Raw genomic sequence first — 27777 nt, 5'->3', positions numbered from 1 at the left:
AACACTTTAATAACCGGTTTATTGTTTAAGTCAAAAAGTCAACCATTACAGAATGCATCTGGTGCGCAATGTCCCGTCCACTGCGGCATTTTCCAGCCCAGTACAGCACTTTGAATAATCTCCCCCTCTGCATTGATAACTTCCTCTTTAAGATACCACGCTTCAATCGGCCACTCTGTTGGAAATAAGCAGCCCTTTGCATTGAGAAACGATTCTACAATGTTACATGTACAGAGGTAAAAGGCAGTCGTTTCTACTGGGCTGAGCTCTTCACAGGGTACAGGAAGGAGGTGTGGAAGTGAAGAATTAGTGACCAAATCCCGGGCACGTTGACACAGCTCGTCGAGTACACAAGCTGTGTGTACAAGTGACCAGCACAGCAGTAACCAGTCCCCCTCCCAAACTCTTCACTGGCAATTCTTCACATCAGTAAAAAGTCTGACAACACCGGGTTTACTATCAAGTGAGTTTACTATCAAATAAATCCGTTGGACTTAAACCTGGTGTTGTCAGACTTTTTACTGTGTTTACCCCAGTGCAACGCCGGCATCTCCACATCAATTCTTCACATCACACAGAAGCTGAAATACGTCCTTGTGTAAGGAGGATGGTGAGTGCAGAGACACACCCGAGCCACCAATAACTGCTTCCCAGCAATCGTACCCTAAGTCTTTCAGAGCCCGTTTAGATGCTTCCACCACAGGAGGGGTTGTATCTAAAATACAAAATTAACAGGAATGACCAGACTGAAATGGGAGCAAATACAAATCTCATGATGTGATTCGCTAAAGCTTTCAGCTCCAATACCCACAGCACATGTTATGTAACACCAGGGGGGCGAGATGGTTAAACAGGTACGAATATTTGTGTAGACTAAACACAGAGGTGGATATGCTCAGTTGCACTGAACCAGTGCAAAAGATAAAGGAATTTAAAGTACACATTAGATACAGTGCACACATTAGATCCGCTGCAAATCTAAGTTTGTGTGATCATTTGCATTAGTTATTTTTTTAAATGTTGCATTGGATGTCAGCCTCACTCCCAAAACAGGTTATTCCATGAATCAAATTATTCATCGTGCTGCTCCTGTTCATGAGCATTCAAACAGGTTCTTAAAATTAAACTTTAAAATCAAAAGAAATGCAAGGCCACATTAAAATTGACTCTACCAATAAAAGCTATTCAGAATAATTTACCAATCTCAGAAGTTATTTCCAGCTTTAAAGAGTTTTTATAAGTTTATTTATTAGTCACAAATAAGCTTACATTATCACTGCAATGAAGTTACTGTGAAAATCCCCTAGTCACCACACTCCGGCACCTGTTTGGGTACACTGAGAATTTAGCATGGCCATTGCACCTAACCAACATGGTCTTTTGGACTGTGGGAGGAAACCGGAGCACCCGGAGGAAATCCGCGCAGAACTGGGAGAATGTGCAGACTCCACACAGACAGTGACCCAAGCCGGGAATCAAACCTGTGTCTCTTGCACCGTGAGGCGGCAATGCCAACCACTGTGCCACCCAAAGAATCTGATCATTCACATTTATTAAGATTTCCTGTTTATGATAAACCCCCGTTTTTGGCTGCACTAACATCACAATCAGTTTCCATTCTGCAAATATATCAAGACTTTAAAAAAACTAAAAATACTTTTCTAAAGAACTCCCCGACCTGTGCAGGTTCATGGGGGAAAATTAGCATGGGAAAATATGCAAATGATGTGGAGCAGAAACTTAAAACATTTTGACTTTGAGAAATGCAGCTCGATTTGCACTTGGATTACTGTTGGTAGACAAAATGGAAGTGAGAAACGGCAGTCTCCCAAACTACAGAACATATATATACATACACACCAAACTTGACTGAGGCTAATCGAAATGCACTCAATTAATCACTCCTCACTATGTCAGCAGTGGAGGAGAATTCTTGGCTGCAGTGACCATAGGAATGGCGATTACATAAACGTGTAAAAGCAGAAAACAAGCAAGGCAAAGTGGTCACACTGCAGCAAGTAATTGTGACAGGAATGATGGATCAGCATTGGCTATAAGTGGTGAGTGAATGAGGCAGGTATCAATTTAATTCAGAACATCATACAAATATATATTGACTAAACCCCAGAGAATAATTACCTCACCTCAAAATGATATCTGAGAAATGGTGCTTTTTTTCTGTGATTTCAAAGTACAGTTAACGGATTGTGCAAGTTTCTCCACTACTTACTAGAAGTTATTGAGAGCGTAATAGGTGCTGATGCAATATCAGAATAATATCTTTGAAAGTGTGAGAACTAAATAGGGGACTGAAGCTTTTTGGGTGTGTGATTATCTCAATTGATGGCAATTAAATCTTTTCTCTTCCCTGTGGAACTTGCTCTATTTTTACAAGTCCTTCACTTCTGCAAAAAGAAGACAGGGAAGAACTAACAGCAGGGGGATTGGTGCAGCCTGCTCCATAACAAAATGAAGCCAGCTCACCCAGAGGCAGGTTTATTGGTGCCAAGCTGACCGAGTGATGGATTGTTAGGCCGGTCTTGCAATTAAATACATGGCACTGACATCTGGTGGCCAGATTCTGATACTGCATATACATATTGCTGGGTGCAAAACAAGTTTCCAGGCAATCAATTCTGAACAGAAGAAATAAACTTGAGGCGCTTCACCCCTAATAACATGATGACCGGGAATTGGGAAGTTATCGCTTGGACGGATGCACAATTCCAAATATAATTTGCTGCAGAAAGCACACAGGGACATATCAATGAGCTGTATAAATTCATTATTGCTGAATGGGCTACATTCTGTAATTTTAAAATCATTAGAGACATCAATCTCTAATTAGACAATCCATACCTAAAGCATACAAATGTTTGTAGTTAGGAAGAACCTCCCCGTGATTGGGACTACATAATGAAGCATTAATTATTGAAGTGAAATGTTAGTGTCTAATGCAATGCCAGGCTGTTTCTGGAGGACATCAGCAGCGCAGTGTTAACCATGGCTGAATGTTAACATCCTCACCTTCGATGTAAGTTGTAATGGGGCACCGTGATGTGGAGGGCACTATACAAATGTATATTTATTGTTATAATTTCTACATTTAGATACCAAGTCTACTGAGCACAAAAACACACCAGGTTTCCTAACACCCCAATTATTAGGAAAACCAGGTGGTGGGCCAAGGGCACAGTTCAATCACTAGGGTTCAAAAGAGATCAAATAGATCAAAGATGAGTAAAACCCTTCCTATTCACATGTAGCTGCTTATTTTTCTGTCCCTTTAGTAGACTTAAGGTGAAGCATTTTCACTTTGTTCCAAGACTTTGAACCAGTAATTAATTTTAGCGCAAACATTTGCAGGAACTGAAAATATTTAACTCATTAAAGTTAAATCAACAAAATAAGCATTGATATACCTGGCCTAAGCAGTGTTAAGCCACATCCACCACCTCCTGCTCCAGTTAGCTTGCTGTGCAGACCATATGTTGCAGTTACCTGACACAACCTGTCCAGTGATGAATGACCCACTCCAATGACATTAAGATGATGCTGGTTGATGTCAATAAGTTCCTGAAATCAGCATGGAAAATAAGATTGGTAAGAGGAGAAAATCACCACTGGGATGATGTTTAATTCTAATTCTAAACTGCACAACAAAAAATGAGACTCAGGCAATAAATGCAACATGCGGCTGAGCCTCACAGATACGCAAATACAACTTCACTTCTGGCCCTGTGTGGGATTTCAGTTGTTGGTAGTTACAAGGATGCTACAAACACTTTCAGTAATCTTTGTTCTGGGGAGTGATTGAAGTCAGGCAGGATTGCTGTTTCCTATTACTCTCCAGGAAAGTTGAACGAGGCCAAGATTAACTGCGACAGGGAAAATGCTAACTTGATCAGGTTTACTGAAACCTTGGATCATATGGGCTTGCATTTCAGGAGAAACCAAATACCAAGAGACAGAGCAAAGTAACAAAAGTCTGTCATTAAGAGGTGGCCTCTAGGCCTGTCAACCATGTCCTTCCCCTTCAATTTTCAATGTTGCATCCTTTTTGCTTTGCATTTCATTCCCTTTGCAAATTTGCATTCAATTGTTTCTTATAGAACAGAATCCTTATAATGCAGAAGCAGGTGAGTTGGCCCATTGGGTGTGCACCAACTCTCTCTCCAATAAAACATCTTACCCAGGCCCTATCCCCGTAACCTCACATATTTACCCTGCTAATCTCCCTAACCTTGGCATCTTGGGACAGTAGGTAATGTAGCATGATCAATCAACCTATCCTGCACATCTTTGGACTGTGGAAGGAAACCCATACAGACACTGGGAGAATGTGAAAACTCCACACAGACAAGGTGGGAATTGAATCTGGATCTCTGGTGCTATGAGACAGCAGTGCTAACCACTGTGCCATCCCTTAAAGCAAATTTTATTCACCCCTGATAACGCACATCAACTGCGTTTTGGCTCCTTTTATATTCCTAACGTTATCAACAGCTGCAAATTGAAAATATATAAAGCCTTTCCTATAAATGAAAAAATATTCACAAATTTTTGCGATACCTTTCATATGATCCACTCCAATAACATTATGAGCACGAGTTCTGAGCCAAGGGCAGGACTTTCATCCAATAAATCATTACACAAATCCATTTTTTAAACAGAGTTGTTCTCTCAGTTCTCACGCTCAGAGCTTTAGTGTAGAGTTATTCTCAGCACAGTGACAGAGGGGCTGTCATTAAAATACGGCACCAAAACTCCAAAGCTACCCCAGCACATTTTGTGTTGATTTTCACACAAGCAGGTGCAAGTTACCAAACATACAACATATGGTTGTTTCTTCCAGCACAATCCAAGAGTCATCAACTACAACGCTTAAGTTATAATTTGACCAGACTCTGCAGAAATGCAGCAAAGTGTAACGGGAACAGTTACCTCCAGGAGTGCGTAGTGTTCGTCTACAGCAATGCCAGATGCTATTGCAGCCAAAACACGTTCACATTCATACGAAATAGCATCTATTGAATCCAAGACAGGTTTTATTATGCTTGGCAGCTAAAGGACGAAAAGAAAATTAATTCACTTTATTCACAATTCTCTTTTATATGACAAATGGCTGGAAGAATAGGCAAGTCCACCACAGATCACCCATAAATTTTCAACACACAAAATAAATTTTCTTCGGGGCAGCCACTTCGAAAATGTGTTTTGTGCTCATCAATGCGAGGTACGTTAATTTTTGCTCTTGAAATGTAGAGCCCAGAGGAGTCATATATGAACATAGGAAATAGTAGCAAGCCATTCAACCCATCCAGCTGCTCCACATTCAACTAGATCATGGCTGATCATCGACCTCCTCAACACCATTTTCCTGCATCATCCCCTGATATCTTTAAAAGTTTAGAAATCTACTGATCTCAGTCTTGAACATATTCAATAGACTGAGCCTCTGCACTCCTTTGGGGTACAGAATTTCAAAGATTCACCACCCTCCGAGTGAGAAAACTTATCATTTCAAGAGTCTTAAGTGGCCTGCTCCCTATTCTGAGACTGTCCCTTGTTCTAGACTCCCATATCTACCCCTTGAGTCCTGTGATAATTTTGTAGAATTCAATGAGATTGCTTTTCATTCTAAACTTTAGAGAATACAGGCCCAGTATCCTCAATCATTCCTCAGTGGACAATCCCACCATCTCAGGGATCAGCTTGATGAACCTTTGTTGGATACCCTTAGTGGCAAGTATATCCTTCCTGAGGAAAGGAGACCAAACCTATGCATGATGCTCCATGTACCATCTCACCAAGGCTCTACAATAACTGATGCTCCTGTACTCAAATCACTTTGTAATAAAGGTCAACATATCCCTTGCATTCCTAATTGCTTACTGCACCTATGTGTTAAGCTTTCAGTAATTCATGAACAAGGACACCCAGGTCATACACTTCCCAATCTCTCACCATTTAGGAAAAGTCCACTTCTTGTTTATCTTACCAAAGTGGAAAATGCAAAATTTTCAATATTATATTCTACCTGCCATGTTCTTCGCCACTCACTTAGCCTTTCTAAATCTCCTTGAAGTCTCTTTGCATCTCCCTAACAACTCACATTTCCACCAAGTTTTTTGTCATCAGCAAATTTGGTAATATTACATTTGGTCTCACATCCAAATTATTGAGAGACAATATGAATAGCTAGGGCCCTAAGCACTGATCCTTGTAGTGGTCACACAGCTTGCCAACCTGAGAATTGACCCACTTATTCGTATTCTATTTTTGTCCATGAAAATGTATTACTCCCAATCCTAGATGCTCCTGGTTTGGTTACCACCAATGACTGTCCATCCCTTGTTACTTTGAATAGATGGTGGATCTTCACATTGACCTAATGAAGCATTTGTATTCATGATGCTTCCACAATGTTGCTCTTAGGGAATTCCAGTATCTTAACCCAGCCATCAGAGAGTGACATGACCAAACTGGGGTGGCCTGCTATTGGTAGAATTCTGGCGATCCCAGAATCTTGTTACTCTTGTCCTTTTAGGTGACAGAGATCATGGGGCAGTGATTTGCTGTTGAATTATGCTTGATAACGTCCCGTGGTGCATCCTGCAGTTAATAGAAGTCATATTTAGACACAGTGTTCTTGTGGAGGACTGTAGTGGTTATTGCTCAAATAGACTGTTTTACCTTGGAGAGTGTCAAGTTTCCAGTGATATTGCAGCTGCACTCTGAGTTGATAGTGGAGATGCTTTAAGTGGGGAGGTGAGCGACTCACCAGAATACCCAGACTGTAACTGTTGTCGCCATATTGTTCATACAGAAACTGGAATAAGTAATTCATCTCAAGCCTGATCCACCACTCAATTAGATCTTGCTTCACTTGTACCTCTTACTTCATTAACCTACCTTTGTTCCATGTTCCTCAATACTTTTACTCAACAGAAATCAGCAGTCAGTCCAGTTAACTCTCTGGACCATGGTGACTCTCAGGATGTTGACTATACAGAATTCAGTGATGGAATTGTTGAAGTTGAGGATGAGGATGTTCATTATGCCTCTAGCCCCTGTTAGTTTGACTATTCTATCACCATTCTTGACTAGATGTGGTAGCGACCAAACATAGCTCTGATCTACTTAACTGCAAGTGTAGCCAGCTGCTTTTGGTATTAAACAAACCTTAGTTGGTTCCTCATTCTTAGGTATGCCTGACTTGTCCTTCTGTATAGCACTAAAGAATAGAACATATTCCATTCCAAGGACTTAGCATTCAGGATCAAGCTAAGATCATTTTAAAAAATTCATTAATTCACAGGATTTGGGCATGTGTTGCCCATCCCTAATTGCCCCTGAACTGAGGGAGTTGCTAGGCTTGCGTTCAAAAGTCAACCACATTGCTGTGGGTCTGGTATGACATATGGGCCAGACCAGATAAGAATGACAGATTTCCTTCCCTAAAGGACATTAGTGAACCAGACTGATTTCATAGTCATCATTAGATTATTAATGTCACATTTTTATTGAGTTCTATCTTTTGGGATTTGAGCCTGGGTCCCCAGTGTTATACTGGGTTCATGGATTACTAGTACAGTGACAATACCATTACACCACCAGCTCCTCTATATTGCAAAAACAGAATAAAATTTCCTTATTCTGTACCAACAATGTGCTTCAGCCTCGACTTCAAGATTGTCCTTCACTGCATTCTTGACATTTTTCTATTTCTTACACCTGCAATGTTGTGACACCATGGACCAGAGATTTAACTTGATGCCCACAGGTGCCAAAGTGCGGACAGTCCTGAAACAGGAAACCATGCTCACAGTTGTTCGAGACTGTCAAAATTTCTGTCACTAACACCAGGAAAAATCTAGATAAAATGTCAAGGACATCAGGATTGAACAGAATAAAAATACTGGGTAAGTAGTGAAGAAATTCTTCAAACTCAATTATCTGAACACAAGAGACAATTCAGTTCTGCTGATAGGAATCATTTAAAAAAACTCACCTTATTAAGTTTATCTTTAACTCCTGCTACTAACACTTTCGTACTTCTTGGCACCTTTGTGTTAGTAAGAAGTATCCGGAGGGTGGGGACACTCAAACAAAGACAGCAAGAGAAAAACAATTATTTGAATGCATTTTCCTGACTGCACTCACTCTTTATTCTGTCTACATTGCTAAACAAAGGAAACACTTTGTTCAGCATGTGACATTCCCTTTAAGAAACTAATGGCATACAAAGATTGAATTGCATCTGTACTACTGAGCTGAAATTTACTGAGCTGCTGTATACTAGAAACAATACAGACTTCTGTTTCACCTTACAATGACATCAACTTGTGGCATGTTTACATTTGTATGCTGTAAGTCTTAAATTCATAGCCATAGAGGTTTACAGTATGGAAACAGGCCTTTCAGCCTAACTTGTCCATGCCGCCCTTTTTTTTTAGAACCCCTAAGCTAGTCCCAATTGCCCAAATTTGGCCCATAAGCCTCTGTACCTATCTTACCCATGTAACTGTCTAAATGCTTCTTAAAAGACAAAATTGTACCTGCCTCTATGACCACCTCTGACGGCTCATTCCAGACACTCACCACCCTGTGTGAAAAAATTGCCCCTCTGGACACTTGTATCTCTCCCCTCTCACCTTAAACCTATGCCCTCTAGTTTTAGACTCCCCTAACTTTGGGAAAAGATATTGACTATCTAGCTAATCTATGCCCTTTGTTATTTTATAAACCTCTATAAGATCTTCCGTCAGCCTTCTACGCTCCAGAAAAAAAGTCCCATTCTATCCAGCCTCTCCTTATAGGTCAAAACATCAATTCCCGGTAGCATCCTAATAAATCTTTTCTGCACTCTTTCTAGTTTAATAATATTCTTTCTATAATAGGGTGGCCAGGACACAGTATTCCAAGGGCGGCCTTACCAATATCTTGTACAACTTCAACAAGATGTCCCAACTCCTGTATTCAATATTCTGACCAATGAAACCAAGCACGCTGAATGACTTCTTCACTACTCTGTCCACCTGTGACTTCATTTTCAAGGAACTATAAGCATGTACCCCTAGATTTCTTTGCTTTGTCATCTTTCCAACATCCTACCAATAACTGAGTAAGTCTGCCCTGGTTCAATCTACCAAAATGCATCACCTAGCATTTATCTAAATTAAACTCCACCTGCCATTCATCAGGCCCCACTGGCCCAATTGATCAAGATCCCGTTGCAATCCTAGATAATCTTCACTGTCCACAATCTTGGTGTCATCTGCAAACTTACTAATCATGCCTCGTATATTCTTATCTAAGTCATTAATATAAATGACAAATAATGACAAATTGTTAGAGCATAGGCTTTTAAATCCATATTTACTTTAATAGAAAGACGGGAAAATAATTTGTTTAATTAAATACAAAATTACTCTGCTTTCTATATATGCCACATTTCTTAAACAATGAATCGCCATCTATAACTATCTGACTACATTGTCATGAATTGAAAGTAACCAAACTCTGTGGTATAGCTTTTCAAACTGGGGTCCAAGCCAACGGCCCCAAAGGATCTTCCAGAGGACTGGAGGAGGAAATGAAGGAAGGTCATCAATAGTAAGATGAGGGACATTGAAATTGGAGAATTTCCCAGTTTTGGCTTGAATTATTTTAGTTTGATGTTCCAGTAATTTATTCCCATTTACTCCACATTCGGTAAAAAAAGTCATGAGATCATGTCCTTTTACTTTGAAACAGTTAAAGTACAACATTCTGATTTGTATTTTTACTAAGTTTTCATATTTATGATCACCTGGTACACTTGCTTCCCCCCCCCACCCCCGCCGCACCTTCTCAAAATTAGTCCCTCTACACTCAGTGCAGTTTTACACCATAAAAAAATCAATGTTTCCGTAGTTATTCTATTTTGCTGTATTCTTTGATTTAGAAAGTTGTTTTCTGAAACGATATTATAATATTTTGGGTCACCTACTAAGTTGGAGCAGGGGCCTGTCACTATACGGCAGAGGTTCTCCCATTTCAAAAATACTCTTATGATAGCTTCATGTGCAATTAGCGAACAGGTTCTCGCTTAGTGATGGTTAGAATCCTGGAACAATTACCAAATAACAAGAACAAATATAAAATCTTCATGCCATTCAGTCCATTTCCCCAAATGTGTCAGCATTTCTTCTTAAGGAATTGGTCAACTAGGATGAAAAATTAGACCAAATTTAATTTAAAAGTTAAGTTCAATTCAATGCTTTTTAGCTTAAAAGATAATGCTCAAAGCAGGGACCAAGTTCAACTTGGGTTCTGCATCCCTGCACCATGTTCCTCGTGTGTATTCCAAAGGAAAGATTTGGAGAAAAATATCTTCATCCATTGTAACATAGTTCACTTGAAACAAAATTTTATCTGCACAGGGAGGGCTGGTGCTTAACAATTTGAAATAGGGTAGGCTGGCTAGTCTGCTGTTTGCTTAAAGAGACAAGCAATTAACCTGGAGCAGATTTTTTTACAATGTGACTTGTTAAGTACAGTTAAGCTGGCGTGCAGCAAATATTGTCACATAACAAACGACGAAGAGATGTTCCCTACATTCAGATTGACTACATGATATTTCACAAGTGCTCTGTCATGGCCTTTAGGATGTGCCTTTACAGCTGTTTATCAGACTATATGGAAACCCCGCAGAGTACAACAGGATGTATGTGGAGAACCAGAATATTCATAGAATCCAATCGGCCCACTGAGTCTGCACCAACTTTCCAACAGAGGATCTTACCCAGGTCCTCTCCCCGTAACCATATGTCTTTACGCTGCTAATCACCCTAACCTACACATCTTGGGACACCAACAAGCAATTTAGCATGGCCCGTCAACCTAACCTGCACATCTTTGGACTGTGGGAGGAAACCCACGCAGGCACCGGGAAAACGCGCAAACTCCACAGTCATCCAAGGCTGGAATCATACCAGAGTCCCTGGTGCTGTGAAACAACAGTGCTAACCATTGTGCCATCCATAACATTATTGCACTCTGAGATGGACACATCGCATGTTTATAATGTTCTTTCACATATTTTACTAACAAAATATACTTCTGCCAAAACAAAAACTGCAATCTTAGAGAAGGAATTTAAATAATCACTCCAGCCCAGCCCCTGTAGATCTCCCTTTAGCTGGCTCAGCAGTACCAAGCCGTGGCTGTAAAACTGCACTGAGTGTAGAGAGGGACTAATTTTGAGAAGGGGGGGGTGGAAAGTAAGTGTATCAGATGATCATAAATATGAAAACTTAGTAAAAATACAAATCAGAATGTTGCACTTTAACTGTTTCAAAGTAAAAGGATATGATCTGATGACTTTTATTTTACAGAATATGGAGTAAATGGGATTAAATTACTGGAACAACAAAAATAATTCACGCTAAAACTGGGAAATTCTCCAATTTCAGTGTCCCTCATCTTAAAAAGAACATTTATCTTTTGGATTGGAATTTGATAAATTAGTAAATAAACAGCCTTCATTATATTGAAATATTCAATCGGTCGTCAATATTTAATTTAATAGCATTAATTATTGAATAGTTTATTTTTGAAGGGTACTACAAATTTATTAAAAGTTGTACCAACAGAGATCCCGATGTTGAATTGATGATCAGCCATGATCAAAATGAATGGCAGAGCAGGCTCGAAAGGCCAAATGGCCTACTCCTGCTTCTAGTCTTTATGTTTCTATTTTAGAAAGTAGCTATAACATTGCCTGAGTCAGTCAATAAGTCAAATAAGTGAAAATAGGTACCTCGACAAAGGAACAATTTTACCTGCGTGGTATTTCAACATTCCCCCTAAAGCAGAAAAAAACATTTAAAATTGGAAACACTTTATTGACATATTAAAAACAAACATATAGATCTTGGGTTCTTCTCTGAGCTTCTCATATCTCTGGGGTAAATATATCTACTTACAACAGAATTTCATTAAAACACAGATAGTCTCAATTGATCAGCCAATGGATGAGCTATGCAGTCAAGGCAAGTCCAAAACGTGATCCCTAGTTTTGTACTCAGTTACCAAATTCATCCATGTTGGCAATGGAAACATGCTACTATTCGGTGACTGTGTGATACAAAAGAAAAATATCGGCTAGAGATCTTGGCTTGATCATTGCCTGATAACCCCTACTGGAGGGCTCCTTGATTTATTAAGTATTGATGTCCCACCTTCAGTTCTAAGCCACACATGGTTCCCAAGCCTTGCCCATGTGCCCTTAAAAGCACCCTCTCATGCCACTCTCCCGCTCCCCCAACCAAGTCGATTTTTTAGGTGAGTACATTCACATCACCATGTTATTTTCTTGACAAACTACAAGGTCACCACACATTTAATTTATTCTTTATCCCCTCTCATTAGATAATACCAGCAAGATTTGTGTTCCATATCAGCAGAGAAATAAGAGACAAGTGAGAAATCGGAATTGCTGCAGTAAGCATGCCATCTGGTGGTATGATTGAACACTGTGGGATTCCAAATCAGAGATCACTCTTTTACAACAAGCTACTCATTAACACTTTCTACCATCAGTGTACTGTCCTAACTAAGTTAGGGTTACTGGTTTTAAACACAAAGAAAATATGGTTTTCACATGTAGATTCAAACTAACAACAACAGATTTATTGATGGGACTGTTACCTGTGCAGAGGACAAAAACTAAAACACCAGCCTGCGCAATACCCTAATGACATCACCATTAAATCATGTGATCAGCCCTTAAAGCATTCATGCAACTATTTAAACATAAGTTAGTAATTCCCAGAAAATTATCTTGTTATTTAAAAGAATATAAGTTACAGCACAGAAACAGGCCAATAGGACCAAAAGGTCCATGAAATCAAATGCTCCACACAAGTCCTCTCCCCACCCAACTATCAACATATCCTTCCTTTCCTTCTCCCTCATGTGCTTATCTAGTTTATGCTATTCTCCTCAACTACACTATGCAGCAACAAGTTCTACATTGCATTGGAGCTATCAAAACAAAATCTTACAGAATTATGGACAGAGGTCTTATCTTGTAAGCACAGGCTAGGCAAGGTACATGTGGGAAAGATTCACATAACACATGGTATTTGGAAGCTGCACTCTTTCTCAAGAGGCAAGTCACTGAGGGAAGTGATTGCTGACTGAAGCAATTGCTGAGTCTGACAGTGTAACAGGTGAAACAACATTAAATAACATTTATGACAACAGGAGGCTAATTAATCGTTATATCTTTGCAGTTGTTGGTGTGGAGGAATTGAATTGCCAGCAATTCTTTCAACATGATCACCCTGAAGCGTTATGCAGAATTTTATATTTTGAATTACTTGTTTCAATTATGACATACTGTGTCATAGGGAATATTTACTCTTCAATGCAGGATTACAAATCTTCAGATTTCCTCCTAATGAGGTCCTTTCACTCCAATTGCCAATGCCCCTCTCAGATTGCTGACCAGGTCAGACATCAGGGATATCTAATCTTCCTGTTCCCAACAAAAAGATACAGATGCAGCATTGATGTCTTCCCTGGAATCCATAAAATCCCTACAGTGCAGAAGGAGGCCACTTGGCCCATTGAGTCTGCACCAACCACAACCCCACCCAGGCCCTATCCCCGTAAGCCCACATATTTACCCTGCTAATCCCCCTGACACTAGGGTGAAATTAGCGTGGCCAATCAACCTAATCTGCACATCTTTGGACTGTGGGAGAAAACTGGAGTACCCGGAGGAAACCCACGCAGACATGGGAAGAATGTGCAACTCCACACAGACAGTGATCCGAGGCTGGAATTGAACTCAGTTCCTTACACTGTGAGGCAGGAGTGCTAACCACTGTTCTACCATGCCACCCTTGCAAACCATGAGTCAAGTTGTAATTGGGTAAACCAAATTATTAGATCTACATCTTTTCACACAATATGGTGGCGTTTTGACACACAGCTTCATTATTAAATCAAGTCTCAATGACACAAGTATAGAGACTGTGGTACAAAAATGTTAGATATTTGTAGAGATTTCCTGCAAGATATGTATCCCTGATGGTGCTTCCTTGGGTAGGAGTGCATTATAACATGGACATAAGAACGTGTTCATGCTGATTTAAAGTAGTTGACTATATATATACATATCGCCAGGGAACAAAGGAACAGTATTTGTGATGTTGGGTATTGTTGCTCTTCATTTAGTTTTCTTAATGTGCTGTCTGTTGCCTGACCCAATGGAGATAAAAATACTGGTTTTGTGTTGCTTCTGACCACATCACTCAGGATCCCTGTGAATTTAAATTGCTGGTATTTGGAATGGTGGAATTCATATCCTTCATTTTGTTGGATGCCGTTGATGGTACTTTATCGAGGCAAATTACAACAGCTTGTGAAATAACAGTCATAACCTCTAGACACTGGTAAAATGTTTTGATTTCAATATAAATAACTGTTACCCCATGTTCCCACAGCATTATCCACACCAGATGGGTTTCCATGAATTAGCTTCTCTCCTTGAAAGGCCCACTTGTTAATCAGTTCCAGTTCATCCTCACTCCATCTGGTTGTGGGTAAAGATGGAAAAATAACTTAAATCAAAATTGTGGTCAAGAGGAACAGAATTTATATCTAATGAAACACAACCAGGGCATTGCCATACTGAACTGTGCTTAGTGGTTATTTTTCTTATATGTACTCCCTTGTGTCCAACATCTGCAATACAATTCATCAGATTCTACGCTTTCCTAATCCTACTAAAATCTCACTTGATGGCATCAGTTGCAATTTATACCTTTTCTATGATCAAACTCCTTAATGGGGGAAATGCACACTTCTTACCAAGGATATTAATTTAGTCTGATTAAAAGTTTCCTTGGTGATCTAGTAAATCAGATTCCACAATTTCATCAACATCCCCAGGTTTGACTCCCAATCAGGAATAACATTTTCTGCTATAAAATTCCTACAGTATGGGAGGGAACCTGATTACATCACCAGCAAGGGACAGCGAAAATTGAAAATGGCTACCTCGCCAGCAAGTTTTGTGATTTCTGGGTTTCATTCGATCTTAAGCCTGGGCACAGAGAGATGTGCTCAAGAACCCACATCGAATCTGGCCTTCAATAATTCTTTTCCCCCCTTTGACAAGATAAATTTGCAAGCCTTATCGTTAGAATAATATGATCACAGGATAGGCTGTAAAACCTCAGGGTATCTTTGCTTGCCTGATGGTATCTTTCTCCTGTGGAACAGGACAAGTAATGACCCCAGTGGCTGATAAAAGAGCTGCTGCCAGACACACAGAGTACGCAGCACTGGATCCTAGGCCTGCTCCTATTGGAAGTTCAGACCAAACCAGAATGTCTATACTTGGCATCTGCCTGCAATTTAAAATAAACAAGATTAGCACAATACCATTTTAGGAGTTTTGATTGCTACAGGAATAAAGGTTAGTCTTAGAAGTTGCATCTTTTCCCAATATCAGCTTTCTACTGTTTTTATTTGTTTTAATTGCAAAAACTGTAAATGATCCTCATGTTGCCTTGAAGATGTATGTAGGTTGATTGGCCATGCTAAAATTGCCCCTTTTTGTCCTGAGATGGGTAGGTAAGGGGAATATGGGGATAGGGTCTAGGTGGGATTGTGGTCCCATTAGATGGGCCAGATGGCCTCTTTCTGCACTGTAGGGTTCCTGTGATTCTAAGCAGGAAAAAAGTACCGTACAAAGTTCTGTTTCTATCCATTTTCTGGTTGTGTCTTTTCTTGCTACTATTTTTGCTGTTTCTGGCTAACACATCTACCCCAGCACCCATTCTTTCTTCCCTAATACTTCTAAACACACTAATAGCCATCCATCCATCCCAGGAGACAATGGACTGTGTTCAAGTGTGTACGCAGCTTCCGGATTGAACACTGTTGTGGCTATAGAGGCGGACTCATGAATGGAATTCTCTTCCACACTGAACACCATTGATCCAAGGTTGGCTAATGTTTTTCTCCTTCCAATGAACCCTCTTTTCTGCCATGTGGTAGTTTCCTTCATGCTCCACCTTTTTCCCTGCTCTTCCTGACTGCCTCACTCTAGGCTCTCCAGTCAGCAGCAAGGACTTCCTTTGTATCAACTTCAATCACTGTGAATTCAAAATCTCACTTGCAGATGTCTTTGTATCATAGACATGGGTGACCTGTTGGTCTTGCACTGATAGCAAGCACATTACAAAGCGTGCCTTTGGGAATGCGGTGTCATCCATTTGGATCACATGATTCAACCAATGGAGTCACAGATTGATTTGAGGGGAAAATATGCTGGTTTGCTTCCATGCTTTCCAATCTCTTCTGTTAGGAGATCCCCAATATTCATCTCAGGCAGCAGAGGTGGAAGCTGTTCACGCCTTGCTACTGTAAAGGAGGATGCTGCCAACACAAGCATGGTCTATACAGAGCTTCGTATTTTCAGTTAGTTTGCTGTTGATCCACATTCACCTTCTCAACTTTGACATGACAGTTGTGGCCTTGGCGATCCTGTTGCTGATTTCAGCATCAAGGGACAGGTTGCTCATAACTATTGATCCAAAGTACGTAGAATCCTACAGTGCAGAAGGAGGCCATTCGGCCCATTGAATCTGCACCTATCACAATCCCACCAAGCCTCTATCCCCATAACCCCATGTATTTATCTTAGCCAGACCCCCTGACACTAAGGGACAATTTAGCATGGCCAATCCACCTAACCCACACTTCTCTGGACTGTGGAAGGAAACTGGAGCACCTGGAGGAAACCCATGCAGACATGGGGAGCAAACCCATGTTTGCTCATGGAGGAAACCCATGCAAACTCTGCAGACAGTGATTCAACTGGGAATCAAACCCAGGTCCCTGGAGCTCTAAGGCAGCAGTGCTAACCACTGTGTGCATGAAACATTTGGCAACCCCCAGAGCTAGGCTGTCAGTGCTGATGGAAGGTGGAATCTTTATGTATCTGCCCATAACTTTGTTCATCCTGATGCTGACTGTCAGTCCAAATGCCTTGCAGTCCTGGAGAACTGATCTACAAGCTGTTGCAAGTGAACTTCAGGATGGAACACCAGTGCGGTGCCAGCAGCAAACAGTAACTCATGGACTAGGACTTTATGCAATTTGGTCTTGGTGTGCGGTTTTCCCAAATTGACAGCTTGCCATCACCTGACCAGGTCAGTGGTGACATGTTGACTTCTTGAATGTTGTAATTACTGCCAGTATCTGAACCCATATTTTGGTTACCCCATTACTAATCATTACTCCTGTTTGTTTTTGTAAGATATTTTATTGTTACTTCTATCATCTTTTCCATTCTGAGTACGTATGTGAATTTTTATCTCTATCATATTGATCTATGTTCTCATCCAATCTTTTATCTTTAGATTACAGTTCTATCCACTCAAACTCCCTCCCAGTGAAAATGTATTTATTATACATTTCTAATATACTGCAACCTAAATAAACAGCCTAAACAGCTGTAATATTGACATCATTCTGCTGCCTTCCATAATCAAAACTGGCACCAAGTTGAATCATGTCTTTCATACTGCAGTGAGTTCATGCTGTACAAAATTTCATTACCCGCAGCTGGTGGAGATAGCACCATACAGATAAAGGAAGCAGAGGATACTGAGACTCATTGTGTCTGTAGAACCTTCTGGAATTCCTGCAAACCGTCTCACTTGATTCACTTGTTCCTGGCTTGTAATCTTTGGATTCAGCACATCAACTACTAAAAGAAAAAGGGGACAACAAGCTTCATGAGTAAGGGTAACAGGAAGTCAGTCCATCAACACAAACTGCTCTGTGGCACCGCTACTTTTCTTTTAGAGAAAGGAACGCCAGAAGCAACATACAACATCCTGATCGTTTGAACAATTATCAACACATTTCTTGATATGAGAAATATCGTTGAAAACTAACTATAGCAGAGTTCATACCCGAGGTATATATCCCAAAAAATGATTTTTCCACAACTGACCTCTCTTACATTGGCAGCATGTATTCAATTAGTTAACATACAAGATTTACATGTACAAAATAATTGAAAAAAATTGGCAATGCATTTCATTTACATAGCACCTTTAATGTAGAAAAATGTTTCAGATGCTTAATAAAGAAGACAGCAATCTGACCAAGGACAAGCTTTGTCAAACTTGCTGGTCTAAATCAGTTCCAGTAGGTAGACATGTCACAAATGTGTGTGAAAATGTCAGTACATGTTATACTTGATAAATAACCAGCAGCAATATTTTCCCCTTGGATTGGTAACCCCAGGAAAATATCCACAAGTCCTTTTGCTGGCAATAGTTGCTCAGGATTCTTTTTTAAAAGAGTTGGAATATGTAGAATTGTTGCCAAGTTTGAGTCTCTAAACCTAACTACTAACAAATCCAAGTATGTAAAAAGAAATCTAAGTCATTAAGTGATGGGTTTCAAGAGAAAGGTATGCCCACTGTCTAGCAAATTTCCTTTTCAGGGTACTCCGTGTAATCAGGTTCATTAGCTGAACCCTTTCTCCTGTCACTGCTTCTCTTCTTTTGCCATTAATCCAGCCTGCCATTAATGGATCAATGGGAGTCTACCTGTTGAATGTCTGCAGGCTCAGATCAAAAAGGAGAACCACATGGATATATGTTTATATGTGTTGTGAAATTGATTTATAACAAAAAATGATTTTTGAATTTACTGGCTGAAAACTCCTAGTTGATTTTTTTAAAAAAGATTAAAGCCACATTCCATTGAACTGGGATCATAGTCAAAGATGGCTGCATATTTGTATCACTATATCTTCTACATTTCAAAACTATTGGAAGAGACACAACCCATCTGTAAAGCCGCACTGGGGCCAAGTTTCTTGAAAAAAATGATAAATGAAGTTCATCTCTTAACCCATGAGCAAAGTGTCCAGACAATCACCTGGGTGGAAGCAAACCATTAGTTACCACTTGGACAACGGGACACTGCTTGAGAGGGGAATTCCAATGCATGATCTAATCAAGGTGACTGGAATGTAGTAGTTAGGACCATATTTGGGTCACTGGACAGTTGGAAACAGGTCAAGTGACAAACCAACCCATGGTGTGTAATAAGCACCTGATTTCCTCTCAATATTTCATCACAATTAATTCCTGATTCCCTACATCCAATTTATTGCCAATTTTGCTTTGATCTGACTACTAGAGAATAAGCAAGAATCCCTTCCAGGATAGTTCCTACCCACAATAAAATGGCCTCTACTTGTGTACCTCGACACAACAACCTGGCAGAGATTTGGTCCCCACTGGTCTATAGATGCTGTCTCCTAGCATGGTGTTCTATGGGCTGTACCACCTTGCAAGCTCATGTCCTTATGAATTAACGTCGCTGCCCCTCCCCTCAAGTAACTTGTGCATGGTTCAGTAGCACAGTGATTAGCACTGCTGCCTCACAGCGCCAGGGACCTGGGTTTGATTCCTTGCTTGGGTTACTGTCTGTATCGAGTGTGCACGTTCTCTCTGTGTTTGCATGGGTTTCCTCCAGGTGCTCTGGTTTCCACCCACAATCCGAAAAATGTGCTGGTTAGCTGCATTGGCTGTGCTAAATTCTCCCTCAGTGTACCTGAACAGGTGCCAGAGTGTGGTAACTAGGGGATTTTCACAATCACTTCATTTCAATGTTAATGTAAGCCTACTTGTGACTATTAAATAAATTTTACTTTAGGTGCATTGCCTTTTATTCATTACAATTCGATTCATTTGGCTATATCTTACCATCAATTGCTGATTGCAGGAACTGGAGGGCAGCATGTTTCCAGCTAAGATGGACGTTAATATTTGGTAAGTTTAATTGTACTTTTTGATCAGAACATGGTTGTACCCGGAGATATGTTTTTAAGTTTACGCTGACTGCCAGAGCCACCTATAATCACAAAAATAGTTAATGTGAATATCTTAGAATTTAAAAAGAAATACACCTCTGCAAGCTCTTCACACATAGAAGAAGGTCAGCTCTCTCTCTCTGCTACTACAACAATACCGAACAAAAGCATTTAATTTTTAGATGCTGATTGACATGTGCCATAACATCCATTTTGTGAAAGGAACAAGAAAAGGAAAATTACAAAAAAATTACCCTTCCAATAACACTGTGTAGGTCATTAATAAAAATCAAATACAGGGAGCGATTACAAGTCAGACAAGTGATTTGCTATATGTTCAGAAATTAGCATTTAAACTGCCTCCAGGACATTTTATGCAAAACTACATTAATCAACCAATTAATTAAATGAAAGGTCAAATTGGAGGTTAGTCAGAACGGTTACACTGGTACGCGGGATAGAAAGCATAATGTAGGGTGTCCCTAGGGTATGTAATGTTCAATCTCCGGAGGTCCCCAGCATCACAGTTGCCAGTCTTCAGTCAATTCGACTCACTCCATATGATATTAAGAAATAGCTGAAGGCACTGGTTACTGCAAAGGCAATGGGCCCTGACAAGATTCCGTCAATCGTACTGAAGACTGGTGGTCCAGGACTTGTCTCTCCCCTAGCCAAGCTGTTCCAGTACAGCTATAATATTAGCATCTACCCCGCAATGTGGGAAACTACCTAATGAACAATACAAATCAAGATATTTTGTCAAATTAAAATCGCTGGAACTCATTCCTGGGTATCACACACAGGATTTGGTCACTTCTCATCATAGAGACCATTCAGACATGAACAGTGCAGATGTAAGCAACGAGGCCGATCCCTGTTGTTAGAGGATCAAGCTATGAGGAACAATTTGAAAATAAGAATCTCAGAGATGACTCTGCAGGAAGTTTGTTGAATTCAGCCTGGAGACAACATTAGTCCCGTGCAAACCGATCTGGAATTAGAGGAGCCCTGCATTTCGGGCGTTGATTCTCACCATCATGAAGATGATGCTGGACAAGGAGGTAGAGCCTGCAAGTTTGTAATGTAGTCAGCACAGTCCACATTAAGCCCCACAATTACTGCACAAAGAAACAGTTTTAGATATGCTGCAGAAAAGACCAAAGGACACAGGTTCAGTTTTGTGATAGGCAATATCAGGCCAGATGTCAGAAAGCACCTCTTTGATGAGCTCAGTGCCTTGCAATCGAACCTAGTCAAATAGGTTGCTTTTTACAAAGCCTCTCTCTCTTTCATGTCCTCTTGCCACGAGCTCAGTGTGAGCAACAAGAGAGAGCGAGGGTGGCAGAGCTACAAAGAGCATGGATTGGGAAGCTGGGAGCTCAGTCCAAGCAGTTTCCAGTCAAGAGCACAGATTCAGAGAAAAAAAAAAATCAAGGTCTGAAATCATAGGGCTCAGTAATGATTGCTTGGTGAGTATTTCTGATCTAAACTATAGCATAAACTGTAGCTTTTTAAAAATCGGGCATATTACTACTAGCAATGTTTATTAAGTATTAGTAGGAATTAAAATTTCTATAATATACATGTAGTTATGTTTATTGGTATTGCTAAAGATTTATTAGCAGGAGTAGAATTAATTAGTAGCAGTAAGTTAATTAACTACAGAGAAAACAGGGCTGCTCTGACATCAAGAATGCACATCCTATGCTATCTGGGAACTATGTAGGGTCAATTAGGGACCAAAAAGGAGATTTACAGATGGACACGGGGGCATAGAGGAGGTATTAAATGCACACTTTGCATCTATTTTTAACCAAGGAAGAAGATGCAATACAAGCCATGGTGAAAAATGAGGTAATTCAGACAATAGTTGAGCTTACAATTGATGAGGAGGGGAAACTTGATAGGCTATCTATACTTCAAGTTCATAAGGCACCAGAACAGATGAGATATCTAAGGATACTGACAGAAGTGAAGATGAAATTGTGAAAGCACTATCCATAATTTTTCAATCTTCCTTAGACTCAGGATAGGTGCCAGAAGACTGGAGAACTGCAAACATTACACCCTTATTCAAACATAAAGAAAGCGCAGCAACGACCCAGCATTGAGCTTAACTTCAGTGGTGGGGAAACATTGAGAAACAATAATTCAGGACAAAATTAGTAGTTACATGGACAAATGTGGGTTAATTAAGGAAAGTCAGCATGGGTTTCTTAATGCAGCATCATGCTTAACTGACTTTCTGGACTTTTTTGTAAAGGTAACAGAGCAGGTTGATGAGGGCAATACTGTTGATGAAGTTCTAAAAGTTATTTGATACAGTGCCACACAACAGACTTGTGAAAAAAGTTATAGCTCATGGGATAAAACAGACAGTATTAGCATAGATAGGAAAAACAGCTGAGTGACAGGAAATGGGCTAATGAATGTTTCTCAGGCTGGAAGAGGTTAATAATTGTACTGGGACCCTTGTTTTTCCTTACATGTATTAATGATCCACACCTTAGTGTAAAGGGCACAATTTCAAAATTTGCGGACGATATAAAACTTGGAAGACACTAAACTGTTGAGGAGAATACAGAATTTCAATGGGACATAGTCAAGTTGGTAGAATGGACAGACAGATGATAGATGAAGTTCAATGTGAAAAAATGTCAGGTGATTCATTTTGGTAGGAAGAACAATTCTAAAACAGGTGCAGGATCAGAGGGACCTGGGTGTATATGTGCACAAGTCACTGAAGGTTGCAGGAAAGATTAAGAGAGTGGTTAACAAAGTATACAGTATGCTTGAGGGTTATAAGGTAACTAGGAATGAGTTAAAAAAAAAGGGCTTAGGAGAGCTGGGAGGGGACATGAGAAGTCCTTGGCGGGTCGGATCAAGCAAAACCCCAAGACATTTTACTCTTATGTGAGAAATAAAAGAATGACCAGGGTGAGATTAGGGCCAGTCAAGGATGGTAGTGGGAACTTGTGCAGGGAGTCAGAAGAGATAGGTGAGGCGTTGAATGAATATTTTTCTTCAGTGTTCACTAAGGAGAGGGGCCATGTTTTTGAGGATGTGTGTGAGATACAGGCTGATAGGATGGAGATGTTCTGAGGGAAGATGTATTAGTAATTTTGAAAAACCTGAGGGTCACTAAGTCCCCTGCGCCAGATGGGATACATCTTAGGATACTTTGGGAGGCAAGGGATGAGACTGTGGAGCCTTTAGCTTTGATCTTTGGGTCCTCACTGTCCATGGGGATTGTGCCAGAGGACTGGAGAGTGGCGAATGTTGTTCCTCTCTTCAAAAAAGGAAATAGGAATGACTCTGGTAATTATAGACCAGTTGGTCTTACTTCGGTGGTCGGTAAGTTAATGGAAAGGGTACTGAAGGATAGGATTTATGACCATTTGGAAAGATGCAGCTTAATCTGGGATAGTCAGCATGGTTTCGTGAAGGGTAAGTCTTGCCTCATAAATTTGATTGAATTCTTTGAGGAGGTAAGACGAAGGTAGAGCAGTTGATGTCGTATGCTTGGATTTTAGTAAGGTGTTTGATAAGGTTCCCCATGGTAGACTTGTGAGGAAAGTAAGGAGGTGTGGGATAGAAGGAAATTTGGCCGATTGGATAAGTAACTGGCTGTCTCATAGAAGACAAAGGGTGGTGGTGGAGGGAAAATTTTCAGACTGGAGGCCAATTGCCAGCTGTGTACCACAGGGATCAGTGCTGGGTCCTCTGCTATTTGTGATTTTTATCAATGACTTGGAAGGGGGGGCTGAAGAGTGGGTTAGTAAATTTGCTGATGACACTAAGATTGTTGGAGTAGTGGATGAGGTGAAGGGCTCTTGTAGGCTGCAATGAGACATTGATAGAATGCAGAGCTGGGCCGAAAAGTGGCAGATGGAGTTTAACCCTGATAAGTGCAAGGTGATTAATTTCGGTAGGACAAACTTGAATGCGGATTACACGATCAATGGCAAGGTTCTGAGGAATGTGGAGGAACTGAGAGATCTTGGGGTTCATATCCACAGATTTCTGAAGGTTGCCACTCAAGTGGATAGAGCCATGAAGAAGGCTTATAATGTGTTAACGTTTATTAACAGGGGTTTTAAGTTTAAGAGTCGTGGGGTTATGCTGCAACTATACAGGACCTGGGTGAGACCACATTTGGAATAGTGTGCGCAGTTCTGGTCACCTCACTATAAGAAGGATGTAGAAGCATTGGAGAGAGTGCAGAGGAGATTTACCAGGGTGCTGCCTGGTTTGGAGAGTAGGTCTTATGAGGAAAGGTTGAGGGAGCTGAGGCTTTTCTCTTAAGAGTGGAGGAGGAGGATGAGAGGCAACTTAATAGAAGTTTATAAGATGATGAGGGGGATAGAGTGGACATTCAGAGACTTCTTTTTCAGGTGGATGTAGCTTGTTACTAGGGGGCATAACTATCAGGCTCACGGCGAGAAGTATAGAAGGCATGTCTGAGATAGGTCAGAGTGGTTGGGGTGTGGAAATGCACTGCCTGCTGTGATAGTGGAGTTGGACACTTTAGGAACTTTCAAGCAGTTATTGGATAGGCACATGGAACACATCAGAATGATAGGGAATGGGACAGCTTGATCTTGGGTTCAGACATAGGTCGGCAGAACATCGAGGGCCGAACAACCTGTACTGTGCTGTATTGTTCTACGTTCTATAGTATCCTAGGCTTTATTCATTGGGGCATAGGGTACAAGACCGAGGAGATTATGTTGAACTTGCATAAAACCTTCAGCCTTAGCTGGAGTATTGCGGGCAGTTCTGTGCACCACACTTTAGAAAGTCTGCAAAGGCATTGGACGGAATGCAGAAGAAATTCAAGAGAATGATTCCTAAGTTGAGGAATTTCAGTTACAAAGATAGACTGGAGGAATTAGGACTGTTTTCCTTGGACAAAAAGAAAGCTGAGAGGGCATCGACAGAGATATTCAAAATCGGGTTTGGACAGAGTAATGGGAAAACTGTTTCCATTCATGAAAGGATTGAGTATGGGGGAAGCAGAGGTTGGGGCACAGACTTAAAATAATTGGTAAAAGAAGCAAAAGCAATACCAAAAAAACTTCTTCACACAGCAGGTGATTTGGGTTTGGAATATACTACCTGACAGTGTGGTGGAGGCAGGTTCAATCAAAGCATTCAAAAGGGAATTAGGTTTGAAAAAACTTGAAAAAGAATGTGCAGGGCTACAAGAAAAAAGCAGGAGAATGGCACTAGGGGAATTGGAGAAACAGTGCAGAGACATTGGTTCAGATGGCCTGTGCTGTGCTGTAATAATGTTGTGATTCTGTGATGTAGAAATATAAAGACAAATTTTCCTTAAATTATGATTTACCTTTCCATGGACCACAGCATGTTCTCCATGCAAAATCACCTTCCCTGGAGCAGATATAATAAATGTTTTGTCTGCCATTCCGAAGTTGTGTTCTAAAAGAGATACATTTTAACTTAATAAAAATTTCAGCTCATTAATTTCTTGGTTAGGACCATTTATTTAAATCAGAAAGTTAAAGTTAAAAGGGGCGGCATGGAGGTTAGCACTGCTGCCTCACAGTGCCAGGATTCAGGTTCAATTCCCAGTTTGGGTCACTGTCCATGTGGAGTCTGCACATTCTCCCCACACCTGCATGTGTCAGTTTCCTCCTACAGTCCAAAGATGTGCGGGTTAGGTAGATTGGCAATGCTAAATTGCCCCTTAGTGTCAGGGGGCCTAGCTAGGGTAAATTCACGGCATTATGGGAATAGGGCCTGGTGGGATTGCGGTCAGTGCAGACTCAATGAGCCAAATGATCTTCTTCACTAGGATTCTATAATTCACACAATAAAATTATTACAGAAGTTTTGAACAATTGAATGATCCTAGAACAATATATACAGAACATTAAACAAATGCCAAAGCTTACAATGAAAGGTCATCAGGGTAAGTGGGAATGTGGAATTGAGGCTGCAATCAGATCAGCATGATATTTATTGAATGGCAGAGCAGGTTTGAGGGGCTTTTAATTTGTGTGTTTGTATATCACAATCTTCATGAACTATCGCACGTATGGTAATGGCAATCCCATTGGGGTGCTATGTAGGACACTAAAAAAAGGCAGTCACATCAATATAGCAACTTTTGGGATGTCCCAAAACACTAGACATCTGATGAAGAATTGTTGGAAGTGTAATCACTTTTGTAACATATGAAGCATGGAATCAACCTACATACAGAAAGCTCCCACAAACGTGATAAAAGATCATCTATTTAGTAATGTCAGTTGAAGGATAAATATTAGTCAACACACCAAGAACAACTCCCCTTAAGAATGCTAACCAACTACCCACAGCAGTGCTAATCTCTGCCTGAGAACGTAGTTTTCCAAGCCTTGCCCACCCCGGAATCAGGGCAGGCATGCCAATAAAATTCCAGCGAAAGAGTCATCTGGACTCGAAATGTCAGCTAGTTTCTCTCCTTACAGATGCTGCCAAACCTGCTAAGATTTTCCAGCATTTTCTCTTTTAGTTTCAGATTCCAGGTTCTGCAGTAATTTGGTTTTATGAAGTACAACTCCCCTGCTCTTGTTCAAAGTAGTGCCTTAGGATCTTTTATGTCGGGGGGGCAGATTTAACGTTGCACCTGCAAGGCAGCACCACTGGCAGTGCAGCACCCCCTCAGTGGAATGGATGCATTGCTTTGCTCTCACGGCGATTTCTGACTCAAAAAGGCCTGTGTGCTCCCCCACTGTAAGAAGTCTGACAACATCAGGTTTAAGTCCAACCGATTTATTTGATAGTAAACTCACAAGCTTTCGAGGTTTCCCTCTTTGTCAGGTGAAGGAAGAATTCTGGCCTCAGACAGAGCATATCACAGCACAGTTTACAGATTACTGATTAGAATGCGAATCTTTACACCTAACCTGCTATTCAAGTCTTAAAGTGACCGACAATGTGAGCGGAAGGAGCACTGAGCACAAGTTAAAGAGATGTGTATTGTCTCCAGACAGTACAGTAAGTGAGGTTTTGCAAACCCAGGCAAGTCATGGGGGTTACAGATAGTGCAACATGAACCCAATCTGAAACCCCCATGACTTGCCTGGGTTTACAAAACCTCACTTACTGTAATGTCCGGAGACAATACACATCTCTTTAACCTGTGCTCAGTGCTCTTTCCGCTCACATTGTCGGTCACTTTAAGACTTGAACAGCAGGTTAGGTGTAAAGATTCGCACTCTAATCAGTAATCTGTAAACTGTCCGTGCTGTTATATGCTCTGTCTGGAGGCCAGAACTCTTCGTTCACCTGACGAAGAGGGAAACCTCGAAAGCTTGTGAGTTTACTATCAGATAAATCGCTTGGACTTAAACCTGATGTTGTCAGACTCCTTTCTGTGTTTACCCCAGTCCAACTCCGGCATCTCCACATCGTGCTCCCCCACTGGCAGCACCTTTAACGGCTTATGTTATTGTTCTTGTTCCCCTGATACACCCTCCAACTTGTCCTTTTACCTCCTCACGTCCGACCACATTCCACTTTGCTGGCTGGATGTTTGTTCAGATGAGAAAGGTTCATTACCTGGAAGATTCAAGTGCTGCTGCTACTGCTGCGCGCTTCCAGCATTTTCTGCAGCTTTAATCTATTTTATACAGCTTTTGATCGAAGAGGGCTGAGGCAGCAGTGGAAATGTCCCCTTATTTACACTGACGAACAGACCAAGCTCACTCCCACCGCCCGGCTGACGGCCGGCTCCGCTCGAGACGGGGTCCGAAGAGGCGGGACTCGCACCACCCAGCCAATGGAATGGGAGCGTCCCCGTCACCGGCACCAATTAAAACACAGGCCGGCCCATCAATCAAATCCACATCCAGCCAGTCAGC

At 40.9% G+C, this 27777-nt stretch overlaps 1 protein-coding gene across 3 annotated transcripts; it reads right to left on the bottom strand.

Moving 5' to 3' along the window:
* On the bottom strand, positions 1 to 27651 carry mvk (mevalonate kinase). 3 transcript variants are annotated; one of them, XM_080208100.1, is made up of 11 exons: positions 27476 to 27651; positions 25257 to 25348; positions 19800 to 19947; positions 17629 to 17779; positions 15255 to 15410; positions 14487 to 14590; positions 11807 to 11852; positions 8015 to 8105; positions 4945 to 5064; positions 3423 to 3576; positions 1 to 715 (listed from the first exon to the last, which is right to left on the bottom strand). In XM_080208100.1, exons 2-11 carry the CDS (start codon positions 25332 to 25334, stop codon positions 558 to 560), a joined length of 1206 nt encoding a protein of 401 aa, XP_080064226.1. In that variant the 5' UTR covers positions 25335 to 25348; positions 27476 to 27651; the 3' UTR covers positions 1 to 557. The 3 variants fall into 3 exon arrangements, with proteins under 3 accessions (XP_080064226.1, XP_080064227.1, XP_080064228.1); XM_080208101.1 differs by having other exon boundaries at positions 17629 to 17776; XM_080208102.1 differs by having other exon boundaries at positions 563 to 715; positions 3502 to 3576.
* Positions 27652 to 27777: the final 126 nt, after the last annotated feature.

The sequence above is a fragment of the Carcharhinus amblyrhynchos genome, chromosome 20 (genome assembly GCF_965287045.1).
Source record: "Carcharhinus amblyrhynchos chromosome 20, sCarAmb.v2.hapA, whole genome shotgun sequence".
NCBI lineage: Eukaryota > Metazoa > Chordata > Chondrichthyes > Carcharhiniformes > Carcharhinidae > Carcharhinus > Carcharhinus amblyrhynchos.
Note: the sequence above shows the minus strand (reverse complement) of the source record. Positions and strands in the feature narration are given on the sequence as shown.